The 25464-nt window shown below is 41.9% G+C and overlaps 1 protein-coding gene across 1 annotated transcript in view; it reads right to left on the bottom strand.

The window, feature by feature from the left end:
* Positions 1-401: 401 nt before the first annotated feature.
* The window catches only part of tent4a (terminal nucleotidyltransferase 4A), a 37618-nt gene continuing 12555 nt past the window's right edge, over positions 402-25464 (bottom strand). The window contains exons 2-13 of the mRNA XM_017711394.2: positions 23926-24049; positions 23180-23226; positions 22018-22138; positions 19504-19611; positions 12086-12214; positions 10713-10926; positions 9573-9699; positions 8619-8725; positions 4672-4844; positions 3880-4020; positions 2554-2607; positions 402-1019 (exon numbers count right to left, since the gene is read on the bottom strand). Of these exons, the coding sequence (XP_017566883.2) occupies positions 873-1019; positions 2554-2607; positions 3880-4020; positions 4672-4844; positions 8619-8725; positions 9573-9699; positions 10713-10926; positions 12086-12214; positions 19504-19611; positions 22018-22138; positions 23180-23226; positions 23926-24049 (1492 nt within the window). The 3' untranslated portion in view covers positions 402-872. The remainder of the gene's footprint in view (positions 1020-2553; positions 2608-3879; positions 4021-4671; positions 4845-8618; positions 8726-9572; positions 9700-10712; positions 10927-12085; positions 12215-19503; positions 19612-22017; positions 22139-23179; positions 23227-23925; positions 24050-25464) is intronic.

The following is a 25464-nucleotide window of genomic DNA, read 5'->3' as shown; positions in this document are numbered from 1 at the left end:
GGCACAGAGTTTGAGTTAATGAGATCTCTGTGTGAACCTTCAAAGTTTCAGTTCCTGAACGAGGCAGGGAAACTCTGTGCTTCTGTCACTTTCCCAAAAGTCACTGTTTGAAATGTTTATGAGGAGCGAAGGAGATTTTAGCACTTTGAGACATTCTACCCATCATTTTATTTGTTGTTTAGCTCCTTGAACAACGTGGCAAAACTCCAATAAAATCGTCATGTCCAGTGTGTTTTTTATGTGGGGGGGGGGGAGGAAAAAAAAAAGTGTCCAACTATTTCATCTTTGTGTGTTGTTTACTTGTGACGCACTAAGTGTGTAATGGCCTCATCACCAAGAAGACACGCTCACCTTCTAAAATACAACTCCAAACCCCTGAAGAAATGATGCAATAGCCATAATCCAGCACATCCCATCTATAGATGGGGTCCTTTAAGGCCAAAACAAAACCATTAAAACAAGATTAAAAAGTGAAATCACACAGAAAAGGTTTACAAATACAACAACAAAAACAAACATACAAACAAAAAACTAATTTTCCTTGTGAACGGACATTACAGGGTTAATGATGTTTCTGTTTCTGAAGCATCCTTAAGGGCATCGTCCAGGTAAGAAAACCGAAAAAAAGAAAAAGAAAGAAACCATGCAGAGATTGTGTGGTAGAGTGAAAGTAGCACCACCATGACCACAGCTACTGCAGTGAGCTGGGGCAGGAACCGCTGGTCTCTCCGTCCACACCCCACCAGCAGGGGCGAAGGCCGTTGAGTTCGCATTATTTTAAAGACGGGACAGGGATGAATAGGAGGAGGAGGAGGAGGGTGATGATGAGAAGAGGGTGAGAGAGGGGCTGGAGGTAGGGGGTGCTGTGGTGTTTATCTGCTGACACTGGCCGGCAAACTGTCCCTCTTCCTGCGGCGGGCCGGGTTACGGTTGTACTGCATGTGGCTGCGGTTGGCCAGGACTGGGCTGTGCACCACTGCAGGGTTGTGGAAGCCCTTCAGGGGGAACTTGGGACCTGCCTGAAAGACAGACAGACAAACAGACAGACGAGAAGAATATAAGGTGTCAAGTTGACCAAGTTTTTTTTGTCAATAATGGGATTGCATGCATGCGTCATGATGGAGACAGGAATCGGCTACATCAATTCTGAGATCCTACGCTTCACTCAAAGGGATCAGAGAAAATGTTCTATAAAGCTGTCTAATCAATACACACATCTCTGCTCAGAAACCCTGACAATATACTGAATACAAATAAACATCACACTGTGAACTGATGTGTGAGGGGGTTCCCTTAATCTTTTCCAAAAGTCTCCTAGATGACGTCAAGTATTTACCATCCAATATTTTAAACATTTTGGAAAAAAAAAAAACATATTGTAGCATAAGAAAGTCAAACTGAATCAAAGTGATGTGAAATTTATGATTTCATAATGCACCCATTATTTTCCTGAAGAATCATCCTGAAATCAAACTGCTGTGAGGTCAGAAATTGTATTGGTTTTGACAATAACATGCAAAAAACAAGAATCTGAGCAATGAAAATAATAACTAATAGTGATAAAATAAGTAATAATAATAAATAAGAACTAACAGCGATGAAACAATCAATAATAATAATAATAATAATAATAATGATGAAGTGCTGGAGTACAAATATAAAATTAAATAAAACAATGAGAGTGTATGAAAACAATTAATTGAAATAATAACACAATCTGTTATACATTATTAATATAAATTATTTGCCTTGTTCTTTAACCAAAGCAGTAGCTCTTGTAGCCAGTTGTAAATTTTTGTTGCCACTCCAAAATAAGAACGCAATGCAAAAAGTTTGAACACCCAGTCAAATGACATGTTTTGTTGATTTCCTAAGAGAAAGTAAGTGAACACATCTACAGAGAACACACAAAATCGTGGCAGTTTTAGTGCACAATTTCATTTTAGTGCACAATTTAGATTTGTTTGCTGAGTTTAGCACACAGAAAAAAACACGGACACAAAAGATGTGCCTTAACTTTTGCACAGGACACATTTTATTTATTTTAAAAAATGTTTTATGATTTTAGGCGTCAAATTTAGCTTAAAAAAAAAGTAATTTAAAAAGTAATTTAATAATTTAGGTGACCCTTAGTCCCACAACAGATAAATTTACTAACGAACTCACACACACTAAGGGGCAGTGATCACACTTGCGTGGAGAGGTGGGCTGCCCTATCCACGGTGCCTGGGGAGCAGTTGGGAGTTATGTGCTTTGCTCAAGGGCACTTCAGTCATGTACAGTCAGCTCAGGGGATCGAACCAGTGACCTTTCGTCACAAGCCTGGTTCCCTAACCTCTAGCCCATGTGCATAAAGATGTCAAGAAGTGTGTTCTCAGTAGAAGACGTGTTAATGTTAACTTACTGTCAGTGTAAAGATCTAAAATCAGCATAACTTTTAGATTCAACTGCATCTAGCAAGAAAAAAAATGGTAGCACAGCATGGAGGAGTTGGGGCTCGGCATTGGTGGGACTGTTATCTTGTGGAAGCAAGACAGTAAGAACTTTACATACCTGTCTGCCAGGTAAAACGTGGACAGGAAGACTCCCTGCCATCGACACTCTCCCCTAGGAGGGAGCAGACAGAGTTAAACACCTTCCGTTTACATACCAACAATATCCACAAGGGCTTACCAGCAAAGGAGTTCAACCACATTCATCTTTAGCGCATCCGCTTTCAAATCATGTGCCAGAGCCTGACTGCAATCCATGCACATGCAACTGAGCAGTAATATGAATTGACCTATACTGATGTGGGAGCAACAGCTCAAGATGATGTGGGTTTGTATGGACCAGTAATCACGAATCCTCTTCCTGGGGATCTACTTCCCTGCAGAGTTCAGTTCCAACCTGCGTCTAACATGCTGGCCCTCCCATCACACAATGCCAACGCATCTGATCCAGTCCTTCAAGGACGTCTGAAGACGTTAATTACCTGCAGCCGGTGTGGCAGACTGCAGCTGGATCTAGACTCTACAGGAAGGAAGATTCCCAGGACCAGGGTTGGTGACCACTGGTACAGACAAACAGTACAGGCAAAAAAGAGGAGAAAAACAGCTGCTACTATCTTTACCACTGTGCTTAAGAGCCTTTCATGACTAATTACAGAAGGTAACAAGTAGCACAACTATCCGAGAACAAGAAAGCATAAGCTCTTATTCAATAGATATACAGTGTCTCCTACAACGACTAGTGCATTTGTAATCCGCAAAGATTTGAAAACAAAACACTGCAGTCAAAAATTTCAGTGAATAATTTAAATGCACGTATTAACCTGCATATAACCAGATTTTCTCAGTAATCTGATCAATGCATTTACATGCACTGGAGTAATCTGATAATAGGGAAACTCCAGGTCTACATGAGTTGGGCAGTAATCATATTTCTGTTTTGCAACCAGTAAATAAACTCATTTAAGAAGATATGATGTAAACGTAATGTAAAACTCAAATGTCACAACGCAGCCTTTTCTTTTAAAAAATATTTGAAGAATATTATGGAATATTTAAATTCTGCATTTCGTCAAGCATGTATTTGGTTTCAGCGCAGCTCCAGAAGTGTTTTTCTGTGTCTTGCAGCAACAATGCTTGCTTATTTCTGGTACTGCCATCTGTTTTCATACATGCGCATCTAATTACGGAGCTCAAATCCAGCTCTTTTCATCAGATTTCTAGATCTTACTCCAATCCAAGAAATAGGAGTATCTGGTTACCAATCAATTACCAATAATCTGGTAACTGCATGAATCCAAGTATGGCCAGTTTACTGAGCACATGTGAACACACTCTGTGACGTTACTGCAGCGTGATATTTGTTTATCCCCTGTCTGTCTGCGCTCACCTGGTTGGTCGGGGGCATTGAGAGCGGAGTGCTGATGTTAGCTTTGCCCATCTGCAGGTCAGCAGGCAGCGCGCCAAGGGCCAGAGTCTGCAGAGGATAGGACGTCACTACTGGAGCTGCACAGGGCGTACAGTCTGAGTCCTGCAGAGAGAGAGAGAGAGAGAGAGAGAGAGAGAGAGAGAGAGAGAGAGAGAGAGAGAGAGAGTGAGAGTGAGAGAGAGAGAGAGAGAGAGAGAGAGAGAGAGAGAGAGAGAGAGCGCGCGAGAGCGAGAGCGAGAGAGCGAGAGAGAGAGAGAGAGAGCGAGCAGCGAGCAAGCAAAAGAAAGGAAAAATGAAAGGCCATAGAAAAAGTGCAGGAAAGAAAGTGAGCAAATGGAAGAGAGCAAAAGAGAGAGACAGGGAGAGAGAGACAATGAGAGGCAGAGAGAATGACAGAGAGCGAGAGAGACAGAAAAGGAGACAGGTAAAAATAAGGAATGCTGTTGTAAGGTCAGAATGAGTAAACATTTATATATTCATAACACAGGATAAACTCAGTTGGCCTGTTAAATTCTGTGAGCTACATTCCTGGTTGATCGACTGCGTTTGGACTCAGGGGGTAATTCTGTACTTCTGATTTCTGATTTCTGGTCAAATTGTGACTTTAAGGCAAAAGTGAGGACCGTCCAACAGTAACATCCCTAACATCTTCTCCTGTTGGACAGGCTTGACTTTGACCTTCAGTGATCTGGCTAAATTGAGAAATCCTGCTAGGTGAAATCTCTCTGAGAAGAGGAGCAGCTCAAGGCTTACGATATCACTGCCGGACAGCGAGGAGGCAGAGGAGTGCTGTTGGGGGCTGGATAGAGACATGGGTGAGTCGGCACTGTTCGGAGAGACAGAGTCCCTCTGGGGCGGCTCCTCCACACCCACACCCAGCAGAGCGCTGGGGTCCGCCTGATCCACACAGTCTTTATGAGCCGGACCTGCATAAACACGCACAAAGGGAGAATAAAAGAATGCCATTAGTACTGGTCTAATTAAGCCCGTAAATGAACTAATTTAGCCCGTTTTTACTCAGATGTAGTCGATCAGCCAAGACATGACTGGAGTCCAAAATTTGCTTCTTTACATCTGAAGGCTAACAAACACCCAGAACTTGGTTACATCCCCAAAACGTCCCTCAGTCTGCTCAACTGCATCCAGGTCTCCATTAAGGTCAAATTTCTCAGTGTCATTAGGGACACAGTAAGACTCGCTGTGAACAAAATTAACAAACCAGCAGGCAGACAATCCAGACAACAGGGTCTGTATTCACAGACCACCAGAGTGCTGATCTAGAATCAGAGTTTGTGACAATGACAGTCATAAATACAGAGGAATCTGATCCAAGATCAGTCCTGCTTTGTTAATACCAGCCCTAGTTGTGTCTGAAATGGCTGCCCATAGTGGAGTTTTGCTCATTTAAATAGTCCATATTAAGTCTAACTGTGCTCTAAACCAGGGGTCCTCAACCTTTTCTATCCCAAGGAACACCTGTTTATAAATACAAAGAACAGTGGCCCAAAGGAAAACGTAAATCCACTTTTTAAATATCATTTTCTTCTTTTCTTAAGTGCCAAACAAGGTCAGAATGTCCATTTGTTACAATTACATGTCCCAAAATTTGCATTTATATCAAAATGCATATTTGCAGAGATGTTAAAAAAGGGAAAAAAAGCAAGAAAATAGAAATGATGTGGACTGTGATTTATACCTGCAGTATATTGCATTTTCACTGAAAATACTTCACTGCCTTTGGTCTTGAGATTTCTCTTTAGTGTTGAGGGTATTTGTGGTTAATCTGAAAGAGCCAAACCTCAGTCCACTCACCAGGTTTTAGGATTAGCGTCGTCACCATCAACAACACTAATAAACCATACTCTGTATCTGGTACTCTGTATCTGTTTTTTGTCATCGCTTCATCAATTTGAGTTTAATCGCTCAAGTCGCTGATGCTCAGCCAACGTGTTTCGATCTATGAGCCAAAATCAAACTTATATGTTCTCTATTATTTTATTTTACAGCAGCACGCTCAAGAAACAAGAGCAAACGGCAGTAAAGAGTGAAACGTTAAAACATGCAGGTTACGCTGACGGTACAGCACTGACGTGCTGCTAGAAGAGGAATGCAAGCTCTGTTGATGAATTCCTTTGCAGCTAGGATTCACTTGGAAGCAGCTCAGCTGTCTAGTTACAGACCTGAATACGGATGGAGTTTTCACAGATGTCAAAATGGAGCGAAATAGAGAAAAAGTCCAGTATGTCCCCACCAAACAATTTGGGTGTGAAAGCGCTCTGAGAAACCTCTGGCTCACTAACTGTCAGTCGTGGGCTGGAGGTCAGGGAACCAGCCCTTTGACCGGAAGGTTGCTGGTTCGATCTCCTTGGCTGACAGTCCATGACTGAAGTGCCCTTGAGCAAGGCACCTAACCCCCAACTGCTCCCCGGGCGCCATGGATAGGGCTGCCCACTGCTCCGGGCAAGTGTGCTCACTGCCCCCTAGTGTGTGTGTTCACTACTGTGCATGTTTGTGGGTGTTTCACTGCACGGATGGGTTAAATGCAGAGGTCTAATTTTACGGTGTGCAAACACAGAGACTAATTGTATTGTATTGTCTGCATCATGAGGCTGCATGTTGTCTCAAACTGTTGACGTGCAACGTTGGTATTGGAAGGTATATTGGTTATAATTTGAATACATTTGCTTCTTGACTCTTAACTACTGAGTTAATCTTTTTTTCCACTTCAACGTTATCTGCCCTCTACGAGCTATTGCCTCCCCTGAGGTCATTACTGTGGACCACTACTGGGTGATTCCGCAGATCACAGGTAGAGAATCCCTGCTCTAAACCACACAGGTCTGTGTGACCTTAAAGAAGATCTGGTTGCAGTTTAAATTGACTGAGGGACGTTTAGGGATGCATTTTCACATAAATGATTTGGGTGACTATTGAGTTCTAGTGTTTGTTAGCAACGCAAGACTCATAGCTCCACTTCTAAACTACATAAGAAAAAACTAGGCTCCAAATATCTCTTGGCTGATTGACTACATCTGGGCTAAGTGGAAAATCTGGCATATTAGATGTTTTGAGTAACTACTCCTTTAAGGCTGTGTAATATCTAGGAAACTTTAGCCTTATACGACTAACTAGAGGGACACTAATAGAGTCCAAATATTCCACAACCATTTTAAAGCTACCATGTTCGTGTACCGTAGTTGATTATTCACAGTTGGTGTTTCCTACTTTTGACCATTTTACTTTCCTAGCATATTGTTAGAAAAACACATACACATTACCTAAACCGCTATTTTATCTGGGTTTGGGGCAGCAGCCACTGGATGGATCCCAGAAGCTAAGCAGTGTTGGGCCTGGTTAGTGCCTAGATGGGAGACTGCCTGGGAATACCAGGTGCCGTAAGGTGCTTACAGACAAACCACTCAGAGAACACCTGATGGGTAGAAACTGTATTTATGGATGAAGTCTGTAACACACACACCCACACCCTCACACACACCCCCACACACACCCCCACACACATCTATTTTAAGAAGGGGTGATAATACACTGACCACTTGGGAGAGTTCCTTTGGTCACTGTTCAAAAGGCTATACATGCCATTACAGAACTAATGTTTTGCCCTAATAAAAGTCATCCATCATATTTAAGCTCATTGACGAGGAGAAAAGGGACTGTGTAGTGGACGGACTGCTGAGTGAGCGACAGACACTTTCCCCATCACAGACACAGAGACATTCTGCAGGTTCAATTAGATTTCTAGCCGTGATCAGCATTTTAACTCACTGCTGGGATGCTACAGAAGAGACTATGCAGAGATGCAGGCTGTGGAGTGAGAGACCTACAGACAGGGTTAAAATGGGAGCAGAACAACCAGGAAAAAGCATTTCAGCACTCTACGTAAACTGTCTCTCCAGTGTATTTAACAATATCTAAACAGTGTTGACCTCAACAAAATACATTTAACTCTGGGTTGTGGGGGCTGCTGGAGCCGATCCCAGCGGTTAATGGGCGGAAGGCAGGTAACAGCCTGGACAGGTCCATCACAGAGCAGACACACTGACGTATACATTCTCACACACACACACACACACACACACACACACACACACACACACACACACACACACACACACACACACACACACACCTGGTGGAATTTAGCCTGTCCAACTGGCCTGACCGCATGTCTTTGGACTGTGTATGGAAACCCACAGAGACACAGGGAGAACATGCAAACTCCACACAGAAAGAACCCTGGTCAACCGACCAGGAATCGAACCCAGGCCCCTCTTCAGTGCTACCCACTGCATCTCAGTGCCACCCATGACAATAATAATAATAATAATAATAATAATAATAATAAATTGATTAAACGATGCTGGTTGAGCTCACTGTAACCAACTGTGCTGGCGAGCTGTTTCACTTAACCAAACATTTAAGGACATGCATGGTCATCTTCAATAGATCACAGTCAGATTATATGAAAATGGAGCTGGATAGCTGGTTAACTTGCTAGGCTACCACACCTTAATCTACCACTTGTGGCTTGATCATCAGCCAAGTCAATATTTTAGCCTAGAGTAGCTAACCAGGCTAACTTCACTGAACTTAGGAAGAGCTCCACACCATCCAAACACCTTTTTAATCCTCATCTACAGCTCGTCACACTCCTGGGCAGAGAAGGGATACAGGCAGCTTACCGCCATTCCTCTCTGAACGGGAAACGTGCTTGCTGCCCCACTTCTGAACGATCCACTCCCTGTAGTCGATCACTTCTTGGGTGACCTTAATGATGCGCCCCAATGTGCTGTAGCAAGAGAGCAAAGAGCAGACCAGTTTAGACCAGACAAGTTCTTTATTGTGCCGATTTTATTGTAATATACATAACGGTGATAATATGGCAGATACTCATATTTCTGCTTTTGTTATTTTAGAGATTTCCAGTGCACACTTTACATTTACACTTAATAAATATGAAATAAAAAACGATCATCAGCATAAACTAATATGTTTAAAAGGACTCAGACCACAGATTACTTGTTTTTGCCAATTAGAGCCTCTATGGCTGAGGTAACTAATAGGCAGAACACGGTCCGAGTGCGGACGCAAATGCTGTCCTAAGCCAACCTGGACCTATAACTGATAAACTATGGAGAGTTATTTAATTTCAACAGGGTGGTCCTATTTTAATCTGCACAGCTTTTCTAGCCTTCATGGTACCACTTTAGCGGCCCAGGAGACTCATTGTGCATTAGGATGAGCACTGAGACTCGAGTGAGTGACGAACATGTAGGACAGGGATGAAGAGAGGAACAGCAGTCAGAGAAGAAAGTGAGTCAGAGGGAAGTTATTCCACACAGCATTCTCTAAAAAGAGAAAACTGACCATAAATGTTGTTGAAATATTTATTACCAAATTGTACTTTATTTGATTTGACATTCAGTAGTTGACTAAGATGTTGATGTACCTACTAGGCTACTTCAGTAAACAGTATATGGCACTAAGTCATGATGCAAGTTAGACATTATGATGTTCTGGACTTTTACTTGAGGAAAATCACAAAAACACTTGTCCTCAACACTCCTTTCCTCACTATCATGAAACTTTAAAAAGGATGCAAAGCAAAAAGGTGTGTGTGTGCATGTATGTCCTACCTGTCGCTGTCTTTGTTGGGATAGGAGTTTGCAAGTGGTGACACTGCATGGCCGAGGACGATATAGGCATAGTCAAAAACCTGCTTCACCTGCATGGCTCCATACGAGCTCCTGCCCACATCATTACCTGACACATCAATCCGGAAAAAAGGCAATTAATAACACAATTATCTTATCTTATAATTGTGTCATTCTACAGAAACGTCCATTTTTGTGTCCCTAGTGTTTACAGATATATTACACTTAAATAAAAAAAATGTTAGGGTTACAATTTATTTACATTTTAAAGTAAAACAGTAAATTATTTGAACAATTACACCGTCTTCAGCGTCAATTTAGCAATATTGGTTTTCAAATCAATTATCTAGAAATCCAGGCACCACTGAAGAGCTCATCCTCACAGTCATGTGTGAAGGGTGAGGCCATATTTTGAGGTAAAAAAACATGTTTTTCTGCAATTTTAACCACAATAATCTATACATGACTATGAAACATACATTAACTGATAAAGAAAACGTCACAAATAAATATGATAAAATACATCATGAAAGTTGCGGTCCCAATGTGCCGTGTCACTGGTGTTACTGCATAAGAAAAAATCTCATATTTTGAAATAAAAATCACATTGATGACAATCACTCGACTTCCTTTCACCCGCTTTCTGAAGATCTATGAAGAAAAGCACATGGTAAGTCCACGGCGTCTTTTCAGTTATCAGACATTTTCTCATTTAACTCACGATTTCATGAAGCTTTTAGCTGAAGTCACTGGTATGACCTCCTTTATTCTTAGGTAATTGTGAAAAAATAGAATACAAATGGATTAAATGACATATTTTACTGGAAATTCCATGACTGACAACACGAGGTTTGAATCCGTGTAGCAGCCGTTTTGCAAAATGCAAAAAAATTTTTCATTAAAAATGTCTCTGGTGTTACCCTTTATGTGCAACACCAATGAGGACTGGTAACACCAGTGACACCTGTGGGCAGATAGAAGGGTGGACGTTTCTGTAGAATGACCCCTTAACAACAAACTTGCAAGTTTTACTACAATTCACTGTGAACCAACTACAGTTTAACATCTGTCAGTTCATTTGCTGATGACGAGTCATGAGTAGGTTGAGGAGCGAATGAGCACCTGCAAGCAGAGGGTCCTCTATGCAGAGCATAGAGGGCCTGTAGCCGTTGCCCATGGCCTTCATGATGTCCTCTTTAGCCATGTACGCTCCGCCGTTCTTTATCCTGATGCCCGTTTTCAGGTAGTTGAAATGCCTGCCGTACAGCTCGAAGAACTCGATGAGCAGAACGCCCAGGTTTGTGTTCGGAGTCCGGGCATCGAATCGTGGGTGTAACTATAAGACAAGAACGAGCAACAGTCACGATAAAGAACATAAAGCCTCTTCTCACTCAGCTACTGACCCATACAGTACAGATCAAAGAGATAAATACAATAAAATGATCCAATTACCCCAAGTGTGGTCATTTGGCTACATTTTTAGTGTCTAAAGCTTGTTTTTTACTTTTGTACTTGAGCCATGAGGCCAATTTAACTAACAAGGATTAGAACAATACATTTTATCCTTTAGCACTTTAGCACTGTGCAAACTGCATGTTCCATCATTACATATTCCTTAAGCAATGCAAAGTGGAAAAGATAAACCATAAACCAAATTTGTTCTCATTTTTTTTTTTAAACATTATTACATTTTCAACACAGTGTTCACTGCCCAGTCCATACAGTCCATAAGCTGCAAATAACTGCCCATTGTGAATTCTTTATTCCTGTGATCACAAGAACCAACTAATTTACCCACATCCACAGAGCTCATTTATCTTATCACTGCGGTCAGAAGCAGAACCTTGTATCTCCAGATTTTTTTTTTGTACATTTTGTATTTTTATAAAACAGAATTTAAAAATTGCCAGCTGCCCTTTCCAATGCAAATCACTTAAAAATTGAGTTCTATTAACTTCATTTCAAATTCAAGAATATTTTCCTACTCCTGTACAGTTACTATTTTTGCCGATAAGAGGTTTCATTTGATCACAGCATTAAGTAAGTCTTAAAGGCACAGTAACAACAATGTGTACAACTCCTAAGGGATGAAGAGGTTAGAAGATGGTCATACAAAATAATTCTGACTATTTTTGGTACATAAAATCACACAAATATAACCAGACCTCAAGGGGGCAAAAAGCAGGATACAAATATGGCTCTTTGGATATGAAACAAACAAACAAACCAAACAATCTCAAATACACATGTTTTATGTCGCATCAGATCTATAAACATGGACAAAACGCATGTTGCATATCTGGAATTGTAACATTCTGTTTTGATAGTACATCAAACGGTATTAGCAACATAAACATTTTTGAGATTATTTAATAACTTAATGCAATTTGAGAAAAGTTGGTACAATGAAAATAAAGAAACTTCAGACACCAAACATGGAAAGGGGAAATTGTAAATAAATTGTAGTTTAGATCACTTAGGCTGTTGTTGCTCACTTGCAGAAAGCTGATGACCATCAGGATGAGGCTGTAGGAACTGATGCCTCCAGTAAAGACTTCATTCAGGTCTCTCTGTAGGAGGAACTGCTTCAGAACGAAGATCAAGTAAGGCAGCACGGTATACTTCTGCAAAGAAGGAGGGAAAAAAAAAAAAAAAATGGAGGAGCTTTAGACAACCCACTCCAGCAGCAGGAGGGACAGGTCAACTGTATGAGAAACAAAGATACGGGACTGAGATCAGAAAAGGAAGGTAAAGAAAGCCTCATTTCACATGGGACTTCTCCATCTGTTCAGTCGCAGAGCAGCAACAACGTTCTGGCTCAGACTCCAGAAAGAAAGAGCACTAAAAACTGAAAACCAGCCCAGCAAAACACGAGCATAACACATGCACAGCCTCATCATGTAAAGTCCTTACTAGGGTGGGAGATATATATAATATGTGCCACAATAACACACTGTCATATATATATCCGGCGACCTGTCCAGGGTGTATCCTGCCTTCCGCCCGAAGACTGCTGGGATAGGCTCGAGCACCCCCCCGCGACCCTGACGGAGAAGCGGATTAGAAAATGGATGGATGGATGGATGGATGGATGGATGGATGGATATATATATATATATGTGTGTGTGTGTGTGTGTGTGTGTGTGTGTGTGTGTGTGTGTGTGTGTGTGTGTGTGTGTGTGTGTTCAATTGCTGTACCAGTTTGCTACCAGTCAATGTAATATCATGTCTAGCATTACAGAGCGAAGCAGTGCCCTTCACAAATACTGGCACCCTTGGCAAACATGAGCAAAACAGGCCGTAAAAACAGTCCCTACTGCTTAACCGTTTGATCTTTCATTCAAAACATTAATATCTAAAAAATCTAGCCTTTGTTTTATGTACAATAACCAAAAAAAAAAACCTAATACATTTTTCCCTCAAATCTATGTATAAAGCCCAGAGAGTTAACCAAGTTTTCTAAGAATTGATAAATCAGTCAGATTAAAACAAGACTGTACAGCAGGGCTGAAAATTATTCGACATCAATAATTCTGAAATGCTGAAGTAATAATCTTCAAACATGTCAGATTTCAAACTGACAGAAGTCCCCACACAGCTCATCTAGTCAAGCAGCTGAAGAAAATGCAGAATGGTTGCTTAGCGGTTACTATGATATCCCAGGTGGCTGCTAGGCTGTTAATAGGCAGTTGCCATGTTGTTGCTAAATTACTGCTAGGCAGTTGCCAACACGTAGCTAACACGTTAGCTACGTGTTGTCAAAAATGAACTGGAGTCGATGTGATGAATGAGGGATGAAAAAACTATACATAGAGGAGTGTGGGTCAGTGTGGCTGTGGATTACAGTTTGGGAACCTGCTCTGAGTGATTACATGTACTTTGGCGGCTGTCAGGGTAAAGAAAGATTTGGACTTTGTTGGGGACGAAAATGAATGGGACACTATGGGAGGAAAGAAGGATGAAAAACGACACAGAGGAGTGCAGGTCAGTATGGCTGTGGATTAGAGCTTGAGGACCCTCCCCGAGTGAGTACATGTAGTATGGTGGCTGTCAGACAAAGAAAAGCATATGCCTTATTTGTGCGTGAAAATGAATGGGACTCTATGGGAGGAATGAAGGATGAAAAAACAACACATAGAGGAGTGTGGGTCAGTAAGGCTTTGCAGCAGAGGTCCTACCCTTAGTAAGTACATGCATTTTGGTGGTTGTCAGACAAAGAAGTGATGGAGTTTGGGTGGTGATTTTCTTATCTCGAAAACTGCTACACGGCAAAAATCAGGCAGAAAAATAATAATAAAAGACAAGAGGAATGAATCTGATAACATAGTTACTCATTGCTCCTCACATGAATAATCAACTATCAAAACATTTTTGCAGCCCTACGGCTCATTAAAGTACTTAACAGGGCTTCTAAACTTCATGTGTAAAATATGCCCACTATTAGGTTTACTATTTCATTAAGGTTTATTAAAAAAATAAGCTTGTGCACAAGATGACGGGTCCTCTTCAGCATTTGCTTTGAGTAGCTCATGCCTTAGCTTTAGCATTAGCTCACATGAAGAGGTAGCTTAAACTTCCTCATTAGACAGGGCAAACTACTGCTTTATCACCCGGTGACTGACAGATTTCCCTGCTCTGATTAATATAAACACGATTTGCGAAATCCTTGTAATTTTGTGGCTTTAAATTGGCTCACATTTATATTCTGTCAGTTCTTAAACATCTCACGTCTGCACTGAATATCTTGCAAAGCCGGTTTATTTTTGAATAATTAAACATTTGCATTCACATGTTCCCACAAAAGGATACTGTACAGAGACGGTCATGGGCACAGTAACATTCACGACGTGAGCAGATGGAGGCGGCCAACCAGAGAAGAAATCAGTAAAACATAACAGTCGTGAGTTTTATTTTCAAATAAAACCACAAAACCTGAGAACGTGGGCATTTTATACACAGAAAAACATGTAAACAGATTCTGGTAGACAAGAGTTACTGGGTTGTTGCACGGCTACTCTAACCTTGAGGGGAGAATATGGACAGCACTAAATGAAATAAAGCAGTAATAAAGAGCCACACTAGGCTGTAGTTTTGTATCTTGCCTATTTAGCAGAGCTAACAGAAAATTAACTGCTACACTAGGCTGAACTATAAGAAAATAGCAGGGGTGCAACCAACCCTCTAAGCTAGACATTTAAATGATCTACATGTTGGCAATGTGTGTGTGCTCACATTCTAAGACGGTCACACTCCCAGGGAGAAGAAAGCACAGCAACAATGTGAAGAGACAAACACTACAACATCCAGGGACAAAGAATTAACAGCAAGAACCACTATAACAGTAAAAGCCAAAGCTAGAACAGTCAAAAAAGCCAAATGCTTATATGCATTCACACACACACACACACACACACACACACACACACACACACTATATTGTTAAAAGTATTCACTAGTCTGTCTTCACACGCATATGAAATTGAGTGAGATCCAATTCTTAATCCATAGGGTCTAATATGATGTCGGCCCACCCTTTGCAGCTATAACAGCTTTATCTCTTCTGGGCAGGCTTTCCGCAAGGTTCAGGAGTGTGTTTATGAGAATTTTTGGCCGTTCTTCCAGAAGTGCATTTGTAAGGTCAGACACTGATGTTGGATGAGAAGGCCTGGCTCACAGTCTCCGCTCTAATTCATCCCAAAGGTGTTCTATCAGGTTGAGGTCAGGACTCTGCAGGCCAGTCAAGCTCCTCCACACCAAACTCTCTCATCCATGTCTTTATGGACCTGCTTTGTGCACTGGTGCGCAGTCATATTGGAACAAGAAGGGGCCGTCTCCAAACTCTTCCCAAAAAGCTGGGAGCATGAAATTGTCCAAAATCTTTCGGTCTGCTGAAGATACAACTTCCGGCAGCGCTGGCGACTAGCTCTCTGCTAATGTGCAGTTTGTTTGTTTTTTGAATAATTTGTATGTTTCACCTACTTTTTGTCCACAATGTGCAAGTCTAACATTGTGTACGATCGGCATACATTACTGGACATTGGAAAACGGTGTACGGACTTAACATTCAGCCTGCTGTTGCTCGACCCCATGCCGCCTACTGTTCGCTCCAGAGCCCCAGAGACGAACGCTGCTTTGCCTCCGACCGGAAGATGTCATCAACAGGCATGCGAACATAAACACAAGTGGGGCAACCGCGGGGGCGTGCAGGCTAGGCTAGCTAAGCTAACTCTGATTCCACTCCCCAGGCTACTTCTAGCAAATGTCCGGTCACTGGAAAACAAGCTGGACCAACTGAAACTCAGGCTCATGTCAGATCGCCAAACCAGGAACTGTTGTATTTTTGTTTTTACTGAAACCTGGCTTCACAGCAGCATATCGGACTCAGCTATCATGCTTCATGGGCTGCCAGCGCACCGCACAGACTGCATGGCCGATTCCCTCAAAACAAGGGGAGGGGGGCTGTGTATGTTTGTGAACGACCGATGGTGCACCAACTAAACTGTTGTTGGACACTTCTGCTCACCTGATCTGGAGTACATGGTGGTGAGATGCAGACCCTATTATCTCCCTCGTGAATTTAACGTGGTTATCGTTGTGACTGCGTACATGCAGCCGCAAAGCGATGCTAAGCTAGCACTAACTACGCTAGCTAATGCTATCAGCAAGCAGCAGTCTCGACACCCAGAAGCTGCACTAATTGTCAAGGGGGACTTCAATCAAACCGATCTCAGAACAGTGCTTTCCAAGCTCCATCAGCACGTCTCCTGCCCAACATGAGGAGAAAACACACTGGATCACGTCTACACGAATGTGGAAGAGGCATACAGCACCACCCTGCTGCCTCCGTTCGGTAAGCGTGATCACATCTCTCTGCTGATGAAGCCCACATACCGGCTGGTGCTGAAATTAAAGCGACAGTGAGAACAGTGCGTGTGTGGCCTGACGGAGCGGAGTCAGTCTTACAGGACTGCTTTCAGTGTACTGACTGGGACTGCAGCAACCACAGAGTCTCTGGTTGATGTAAATGATTATGCAACATTTGTCACTGGATTCATCAAGAAGTGTGTAGATGACGTGACTCAAATTAGACGTATCCGCACACTTCCAAACCAAAAATCATTAATGAACGGTGAAGTCTGTGGTCTGCTGAAAGAGCATGATGCAGCCTTTAAATCTTGCAACAGCAAGGAGCTCAAAGCTGCCAGACACAACCTAAAGGCTGGCATCAGGGCTGCAAAGCACAAGTACAGCACACAAATTGCAGACCACTTCAACATTATGCGGACCCCGGATGGATGTGGCAAGGGATTCAAGCAATTGCGGACGACAAGAACAAAGTCAGTGCTCCATTAACCACAGATGCCTCCCTCCCTGCTAAGCTGAATAACTTTTATGCACGCTTTGAGACCATTGCTGAGTCTCAACATGCTAACACTGCCCTGCCCCTCTCCACAGAGGAGCCCCCACCTGCACCACTCACACTGACTACTCAAGAGGTCAGGAGAGCACTGACACGGGTCTCTACTCGGAAAGCAGCAGGCCCTAATGGCATTCCAGGGAGGGTCCTGAAAACGTGTGCCAATCAGCTGGCTGCCACCTGCACAGACATTTTCAACATCACCCTGGCACAGTCTGTTGCTCCTGCCTGCTTCAAAGCCACAACCATCATCCCCATCCCAAAGAAAACCATCTCAAGCATGAACAACTACTGCCCCATTGCTCTCACACCCATAGTCATGAAGTGTTGCGAGAGACTGATCCTCACTCACATAAAAGGAGTCTTCCTAGCACCCTGAACTCTCATCAATTTGCCTACTAGGCAAACAGATCTACTGAGGACACCTTTAACACCATCATCCCCTCCAGACTCGTCTCCAAGCTCAACACAACCTAATAAATCACAACCTGTGCAGCTGGATTATGGACTTCCTCACCTGCAGACCCCAGTGTGTTAGGATGGGTGAACACACCTCCCCCTCCCTCACACTCAGCACAGGTTGTCCACAAGGCTGTGTCCTCTCACCTATGCTCTACACACTGTACACCTACGACTGCACTCCAAAACACAGCTCCAACACTTTCATTAAATTTGCGGATGACACCACAATCATAAGCAATATCACCGACAAGGATGAAGGATCGTACAGAAAGGAAGTCAAGCTCCTCACAGAGTGGTGTGCCGCCAACAACCTCTCCCTCAACGTCAGCAAAACCAAAGAACAGATTGCTGACTTCAGGAGGGGAAGTAGAGAGCACGCACCACTGAGCATCGAGGGGGCGATGGTGGAAAGGGTGAACAGCTTCAAGTTTCTTGGTGTCTACATATCTGAGGATCTCACCTGGTCACTCAACACACCCCACATCGTCAGGAAAAGCCAACAACGCCTTCACTTCCTCAGAAGGTTAAAAAAAGTCAACCTGCCACAACAGCTCCTCTGCAACTTCTACAGAGCCACAGTGGAGAGCATCTTGACCAGCTGCATCACCGTCTGGTACGGCAGCACCACTGCTGCTGAACGCAAGGCCCTGCAGAGGATGGGCAAAACTGCTCAACACATCACCGCAGCTGTCCTCCCACCCATAGAGGACATATATGACAACCGATGTGAGAGGAAAGCCATCAACATATCCTCGGACCCCACACATCCCAGCCACCCCTTGTTCCAACCTCTGCCACATCCGAGCCAGAACCACCAGGCTCAAGAACAGTTTTTATCCCCAAGCTGTCAAACTGGTCACACCGGCAGCATCGACCTGAGCTTAACAACAACACTACAGTCTGTTACCGATCAGCCTGATCACCCAGTACACTACACACTGAGCTCCACCACCTCAGAGGACTGCATGCTGTGCATTTATATTTATACTGTAACTGTTTATTTAAGATACCTGAACATTATGCTGCTACTCTCTACCTGCACTGCACACTTTACATACAGATCACTATTTACATCTCTATTTGCACCACTAGTACTTCTGCATTTACTGTACTGTACTGCAATTCACCATGCACACACAATCCACCCGGAATAGTGTTATGGAGAAATTACAATAACAAATACCACACACACACACACACACACACACACACACGTAAAACTTCTTTTCTTCTCATTCCTTCCCAAATGCTTTCTTTTTCCAAATTGAATAATAATTAAAAAAAAACTTTTCTTTTTCAAATGTGGTTCCTGTTTTTTTTTTTTTTTTTAAATAAAGCTGCTACCATTTTGCTGGTGTCTATTCCAACTTGTCAGCAAACCTCAGAAATCCAAATATCGCAATAATATTGCATATTGTAAAAATAACTTCAAAAGATCTCTGCTCCTGATATTTATCACCTACTGATCTGTAACAAGGATGCTGGAATTCTTATTCATATTCCAATCCACCCACTAGAGAAATGCTAGCAATCAGTCATCCTACTACGTGCCTCAAAAACAGACCCCTCTGCTGAGATCCTTGCATTCACTGAACACAGCCTTATATGTTCACACTCATTCAGGAGCAGGCGAAGGTCTGTGAAGGTGACTGACTGTCAAAAGCGACTGTATGACGTTTCGCAGGCATGTGCAGGAAAAAGAAACGTGTCAAGAATATGATGATATTCGACCCCTTCCACCACCAAAAGGTCACACCACATTCTTCTGGCCTTAGTCAAGCAATCCAGGGTGCTACATGCCCAACGCTAGCTCGTTAAGCATCTGGCAAAACTAGGTCACAAACTACTACAGGCATTCAAATTGCCTACTGAGCATATTTCTACTACGTCAGGAAATCCTGCTCACCACCACTGTGATTAAAACAGCTCCCAAAAAGGTTTTCCAGTAATGGCTATTCCCACAGGGAAGTCTTCATTCCTCATAACTGGTCTTAATCAGTCATTGTGTCCTTCCAATTAGTAACGCAGCTTTACCTTCACATAATCTTTGATGAAGCGGGCAGCTTTGACCCCAGTCTCCACATTGAAACTGATGTCCACTTTGACCTCTGTTTCCTGGTCTGTCAGTTTGATAATCGGTACCTTGAAAAGAAAAAACAGAATTTTAAATGAGGAGAATCTGTAAATCTGAAAAATACCATGGTTAGCAAAAACAGAAAAAAAGTCTTTCAAAAGCACAAAACCAATTAAAAGTCAAAGTTCTCTAATCGAATAACTCCAACATTCCAACATGCACATGTTTCACTAGGGCTGCACAGACGGGGATTCTTGACCAATGCTGATGTGACATTTTTCATGTACATAATAAGAGTAAGATAAGAGTAAATCCACCTGGAACAGTGTTATGGAAAAATAACAATAACAACATTTATATAGTACTTTTCATGCCGGTGGCAGCTCAAATAAATGAAGATAAAGCTTCATAGCAATACAAGAAATTATAAGTATTCATTTAGAATAATATAGGAAAATGACACAGATTAAAATGAAAGAAACACCACGAGACAGAGTTTCAATGAAATGCGAAGATAAAGAGATACATTTTTAGATGATTCATAAAAGTGAGCACTGAGCTTGACTGTCTAATAAAAGATGAATTGAGCTCCACAGTTTAGAAGCAGAATATCTGAACGAGTCTCTCCATGTTTTCTGTATTTTACTGAAAGTCTAAGCAGAAGGTCAGTATCTGCAGATCTAAGATCAGGTGCTGGAACATAAACAGACAAGACACTCTGGGATGAAAATGGTACTTTAAGGTCATTTAGAGCTTGAAAAACTACAACCCCAATTCCAAAAAAGTTGTCAAATGTAAATAAAAACAATGTAATGATTTGCAAATTAATGGACCAATATTTTATTCACAACAGAACATATCAGATGTCGAAAGTGAGGCATTCAAAACTTGGCAGCACTGCATTTCAAACAAGTTGGGACAGGGACAACAAAAGGCTAGAAAAGTAAGTGATACTACTAAAAAACGGTGGAGGAGCAATGTGCAACTAACTCGCATGACTGGGTATAAAAAAAGCATTTTAGAGAGTTAGAGCCTCTCAGAAGTTCACCAACCTGTCAAAAACGAACAATTTCAGAGAAATGTTCAACATAAAATTGCGAAGACTTTGAATGTCCCACCATCTACAATGCATAATGTCATCAAAAGATTCAGGGAATCTGGAGAAATCCCTGTACAGGGGACAAGGGACAGGGCCAACCACAGAACCTCAGCCAAAGGTTTTATTATTACACCTCTTCAAATTTATAGGCCACATTTAAGCCAATTAACCATCTATTAATTCACATGAACAATCGACTAGCAAAATATGTGGGTTTCTTTGTAGTTATACTGTACAGTGCTCATTACAGTGCTGTACAATGATTAAAAAAACTTGTAACCATAAATATTAATGCTGCGTACTCATATGCATGCTATTATTTAGATTATTTCATTAACACATTTCATTTTGTTCAGTAATAAAAAAAGTGTCATATTACCATTATTGACAGATATCACATGCAAATTTTTGCCATTTATTCTTTACAGCAATCATTACCTCAAACAATAACCTGTACTCATCATCTGTCATTATCAGTCATGACAGCATACGACATCTACTATGACATGTTTATAGCGCGGTTCTGTCAATGTTACGCAGTTCAAGTAAAGTATTAGCAATATTTCGTGAATTGTATTTAACAACCACAAGCGGTAGAAATTTTAATAGACTACATTTGCATATTCAGTGGAGCTTCCAGCCAATGAGGATCAGGCTCTGTGGTCATCAAACTGTCCTTCAGCTCCCACAGCTCTTGTAGAGGAACTGCAATACATGACTCTGAAACCTGCAGCTGCTTCATTCTCACAAGATTATGATGGCCTACGTCCCACACGGCGCGCAAAATGATTTCAATTGTCTTTTGCTATTAACCCGTTTCACCCTGAGATGCACTACAGTCCCCAGCATGCACTGCAACATAGTGTGCTTTCCAACCCCCTTCCTCCAAAACAATCCATGATGTCTGGTGTCTAGTTCAAACAAAACTTTAAAAAAAACTACCCAAAACTTATTATTATTTAATTATTATTACTTAAATTATTCTGAATAAGTATTCAGTGTCCATTTTGCTTAAAATGTTAAGTAAAAATAAAATAAAAATGCAGCTGGCCCACGGATTCGCTGACAATTTTTCATCTTTAAATTTTTTTTACCCAAATTTCTCCCCAATTTTAGTCGTCGCCAATTCCACCCGCTACTTAGGACCACCCCAATCAAACGATACTACCAACGCTAGGAGGGTGAAGGCTAGCACAGGTTTCCTCCGAGTCTGGCGGAGATTTTTTAATATGGCCCTTTTAGTGGTTGAGCTTGACATCCCTGGCCATTTCAATACGATTCCCAAATCACTGCATCACTACATTTCACACCTAATTAAATGGCAGGCAGAGGGGTGTGGAGGTGGCATATGCTGGTGCCACCGTAAGTCTCTCACCGTAGCTTTGTCAAGTACTTTGATGGAGTACGGCTCTGCCACGTTATTCTTTCGGAGGGCCTGCTCCAACTGCTGTAAGGGGGGTCTCTCCCATTTCCCAAACACCACCAAGTCGATGTCGCTACAAAATAAACAACAAATACTAATTAGGCATTTCATAGCTATTACATAATAATAAAGAATGAAATAATAATAATAACATCAACAACAACAACAACAACAACAACAACAACAACAGTAATAGTAAAACAAATATTAGCATATTCAAATCAGGGGTCAAGGATCCACAAGCGGGCAAAGATAAATAAATAAATAAAATAAATCAATAACAGCCCTTCCTTCAAAAATCTGGAAATTGATTAGTTTTCACCAGGGGATGTGAGCAGATGTCAGTGGGGCATCACCTCCCCCCTCACACAAATGAAAAACAGACAAAAAAAAAAAACCTGCAAACCGCCTGACATTAAAAAGGCATCCTGTACACAGCTTGAGTAATGATCACCTTATAGGCACTGTAGTTGTGATTTCTGGCGATATTCATATCAGTTTTGTTGATTTTCCAAAATAATAAAGTAACACACCCTCTACAGCACATTTTAATACACAATTACTGTTTATTAGCTGAATTTAACATACTGGGAAAAAAATGCCTGTGCAAAAGTTATAGCTGATTTTATGCTCCTCCCAACCCCTAATATTTTAAAGTCAGCATAATAAATAAACTATAATAAAATACACGCTTAAAATGATTGTTCTTCAAAGGTTCTTTGGTTAGGAAAGTTTTATACTGAACCATAAACACTCAAAGAACGCTCTGCATGATTAAAGGGTTTTTTCCATTGTGAAAGGGTTTTTCAGATTGATGGAGAATGTGATGGTTTTATATAGAACCTTTTCAAAAAGTGTTCATCTATTGCAACAAACCTGACGTAACAACAGCAGAACCTTTTTTTTTAATGATTCTTGCATTAAGGCAGCTTTGCCTACTAATCACAGATACGTTTAAGGACTGCAAAGCAGTTTTACAGATTGAAAAATGGGCTGATGTGATTGCCGAACAACAACACGTCATTATGAAGCCTATTTGACAAGCGTAGCTCTAGATCCTTTGTGCAGGTGTCACTTGAAAGAATCTAAGAAGAATCTGAGAACCCCAACTCACCTGGTCGGGAGGTACAGTCCAGTGCTAAAGCTGCCAAATATCTGAACCTGAAAAAAGAGAGAGAGAGAGAGAGAGAGAGAGAGAGAGAGAGAGAGAGAGAGAGAGAGAGAGAGAGAGAGGGAAATACAGCCAATCTGAGAAAGAAAATGTGGCGACACTTTACTTTATTGCACTGTTCATAAGGCTACATGACACAGGCATAAGCTTGTCATCATACCTGACATAAACCTACATAAATATTCATAAATGCTTTCAATAGGCATCATTCGCTATAAAGGTCATATTTGCCAATTTTTGAAAAGTCAAGCTAAAGTAGCCTTTATAACAGCCTTTATAACAGATGATGCCTGTTGGAATATGCATTTATAAACAGTTATGTAGGGTTACGTCAGTTGCCATTGCAAGCTTACGTAGGTGTCATGTAGTCTTATGAACAGCAGGCTACAGTAAAGTGTTCCTGAAAATTCTAATAAATTAGGGTTGGCATGCTGCTGTTTTCAAGCAGCAACCACTGCATTTTGCATTTCAGCAAACTCTGCAGGATCAGTTAGTTCCATTACCTTAGTGAGACCAATTAACATGCTCTTTAGCTGTATTTAGAAATCTCAGTCTGTGCAACTTTAACATCTGCGATGCACAAGCCTGCCCATCTGGCCCTACACAAATCGCTCTCTGCAGCTTCATAGTGCATGTGTGAGCGTCTGTGTGTGTGCGCACTTGTATACAATAATGGTCCATTCACTTACGTCAGCACTTGGCCACTGCTCTTTGATGACGGACTCTATTCGGTCAACCACCTCTTGCCTCATAGTGGCCTCCTCAGGACGAGGGGACATGAAGTTGTAGAAGTCTATGATCTCCTCATGCAGCCTCGGATAAAGAAGACAGAAGAAAAATATATATTTACTTATTATTTTTAGACCAGGGCACTGATGGGTTACTGCCCGGTTTACAGAATTAGGGAAAGTCGGAAAACAGCCACCGTGGGTTTAACGTTAAATACTTTAACACTCACTAACAACTGCAAATAACCAGGCACACGCCAGGAAATGCAGAAAAACCTAACACTCTACTGTTGGAAATCAGCTATACACAGTACCAGACTAAGAACTGAGGAGCCAGTAAGCATGGATGTGAGGGAAAGTTCTAGAACAGTCTGAATTTAGGGTGAACATTCTGCATGAACTGGGGCATCCGAACTTTAGCCAAAGTGCAAGGTTTGTGGTGGGCTGAAGTCCAGAAATATAAAACACACTTTAAAATCTCCTTTTATAACATTAGACTAAAATTTCTGAATTGAAAACATTCTAGAAGAGTATGACTGTAGAATAACACTGTAGGACAATAGGTCTCATTCACCAACTGTTCTGAAGAAGACTTTTTTTTTTCTTAAAACCCACTTCATACAGATTTTGACTTTCACTCATGTTTCCTTATTTGGGATTAGGTAAGAACAGAATCTACACACACTCAAGAGCACAAAGGTGCGACCAATTCTGTGCTTTAAGAACACGTCATTAATCTGATGTAGACCTTTTCTTAGAACCTTTCTCAAGAACACATTTAAGAACATACGGATATTGAAGAATAAGGCCATATACTGTTTGTGTGTCTGTTTCGTTAATATATGCTGACTCTTAATTTGATGCCTGCAACATGTTCCAATAAGGTTGGGCCTTTCTACATTAATACAACAGTGTGAACCCAGGGGGAAAACATTCTAGAACAGTGTTTCTGATGGAGGGCATTCTAGAACAGTGTGAGTAGGGGACAACATTCTAGAACGTTGCTTCCAACTCACACTGTTCTAGTGTGCGTGAGGGAGAACATTTTCCATCCATCCATCCATCCATCATCTTCCGCTTCTCCAGACCTCCCTTTCCCCAGCCACTTCCACTAGCTCTCCAAGGGGCAGATTCCGAGGCGCTCCCAGGCCAGCTGGGCGATATAGTAACGCCAGTGTGTCCTGGGTCTTCCCCGGGGTCTCCTCCCAGGTGGAATTGCCTGCGACACCTCCCGAGGGAGGCGTCCAGGAGGCATCCTAACAAGATGCCCGAACCACCTCAGCTGTCTCCTCTCGACATGAAGAAGCAGCGGCTCTACTCCGAGTCCCTCCCGGATGACCGAACTTCTCACCCTATCTCTAAAGGAGAGTCCAGCCACCCTGAGGAGGAAACTCATTTCGGCCGATTGTATTCGCGATCTTATTCTTTCGGTCATTACCCAAAGCTCATGACCATAGGTGAAGGTGGGAAGCGAGAGCCTTGCCTTATGGCTCAGCCTTT

The sequence above is a fragment of the Pygocentrus nattereri genome, chromosome 27 (assembly GCF_015220715.1).
Source record: "Pygocentrus nattereri isolate fPygNat1 chromosome 27, fPygNat1.pri, whole genome shotgun sequence".
NCBI classification, from domain to species: domain Eukaryota; kingdom Metazoa; phylum Chordata; class Actinopteri; order Characiformes; family Serrasalmidae; genus Pygocentrus; species Pygocentrus nattereri.
Note: the sequence above shows the minus strand (reverse complement) of the source record. Positions and strands in the feature narration are given on the sequence as shown.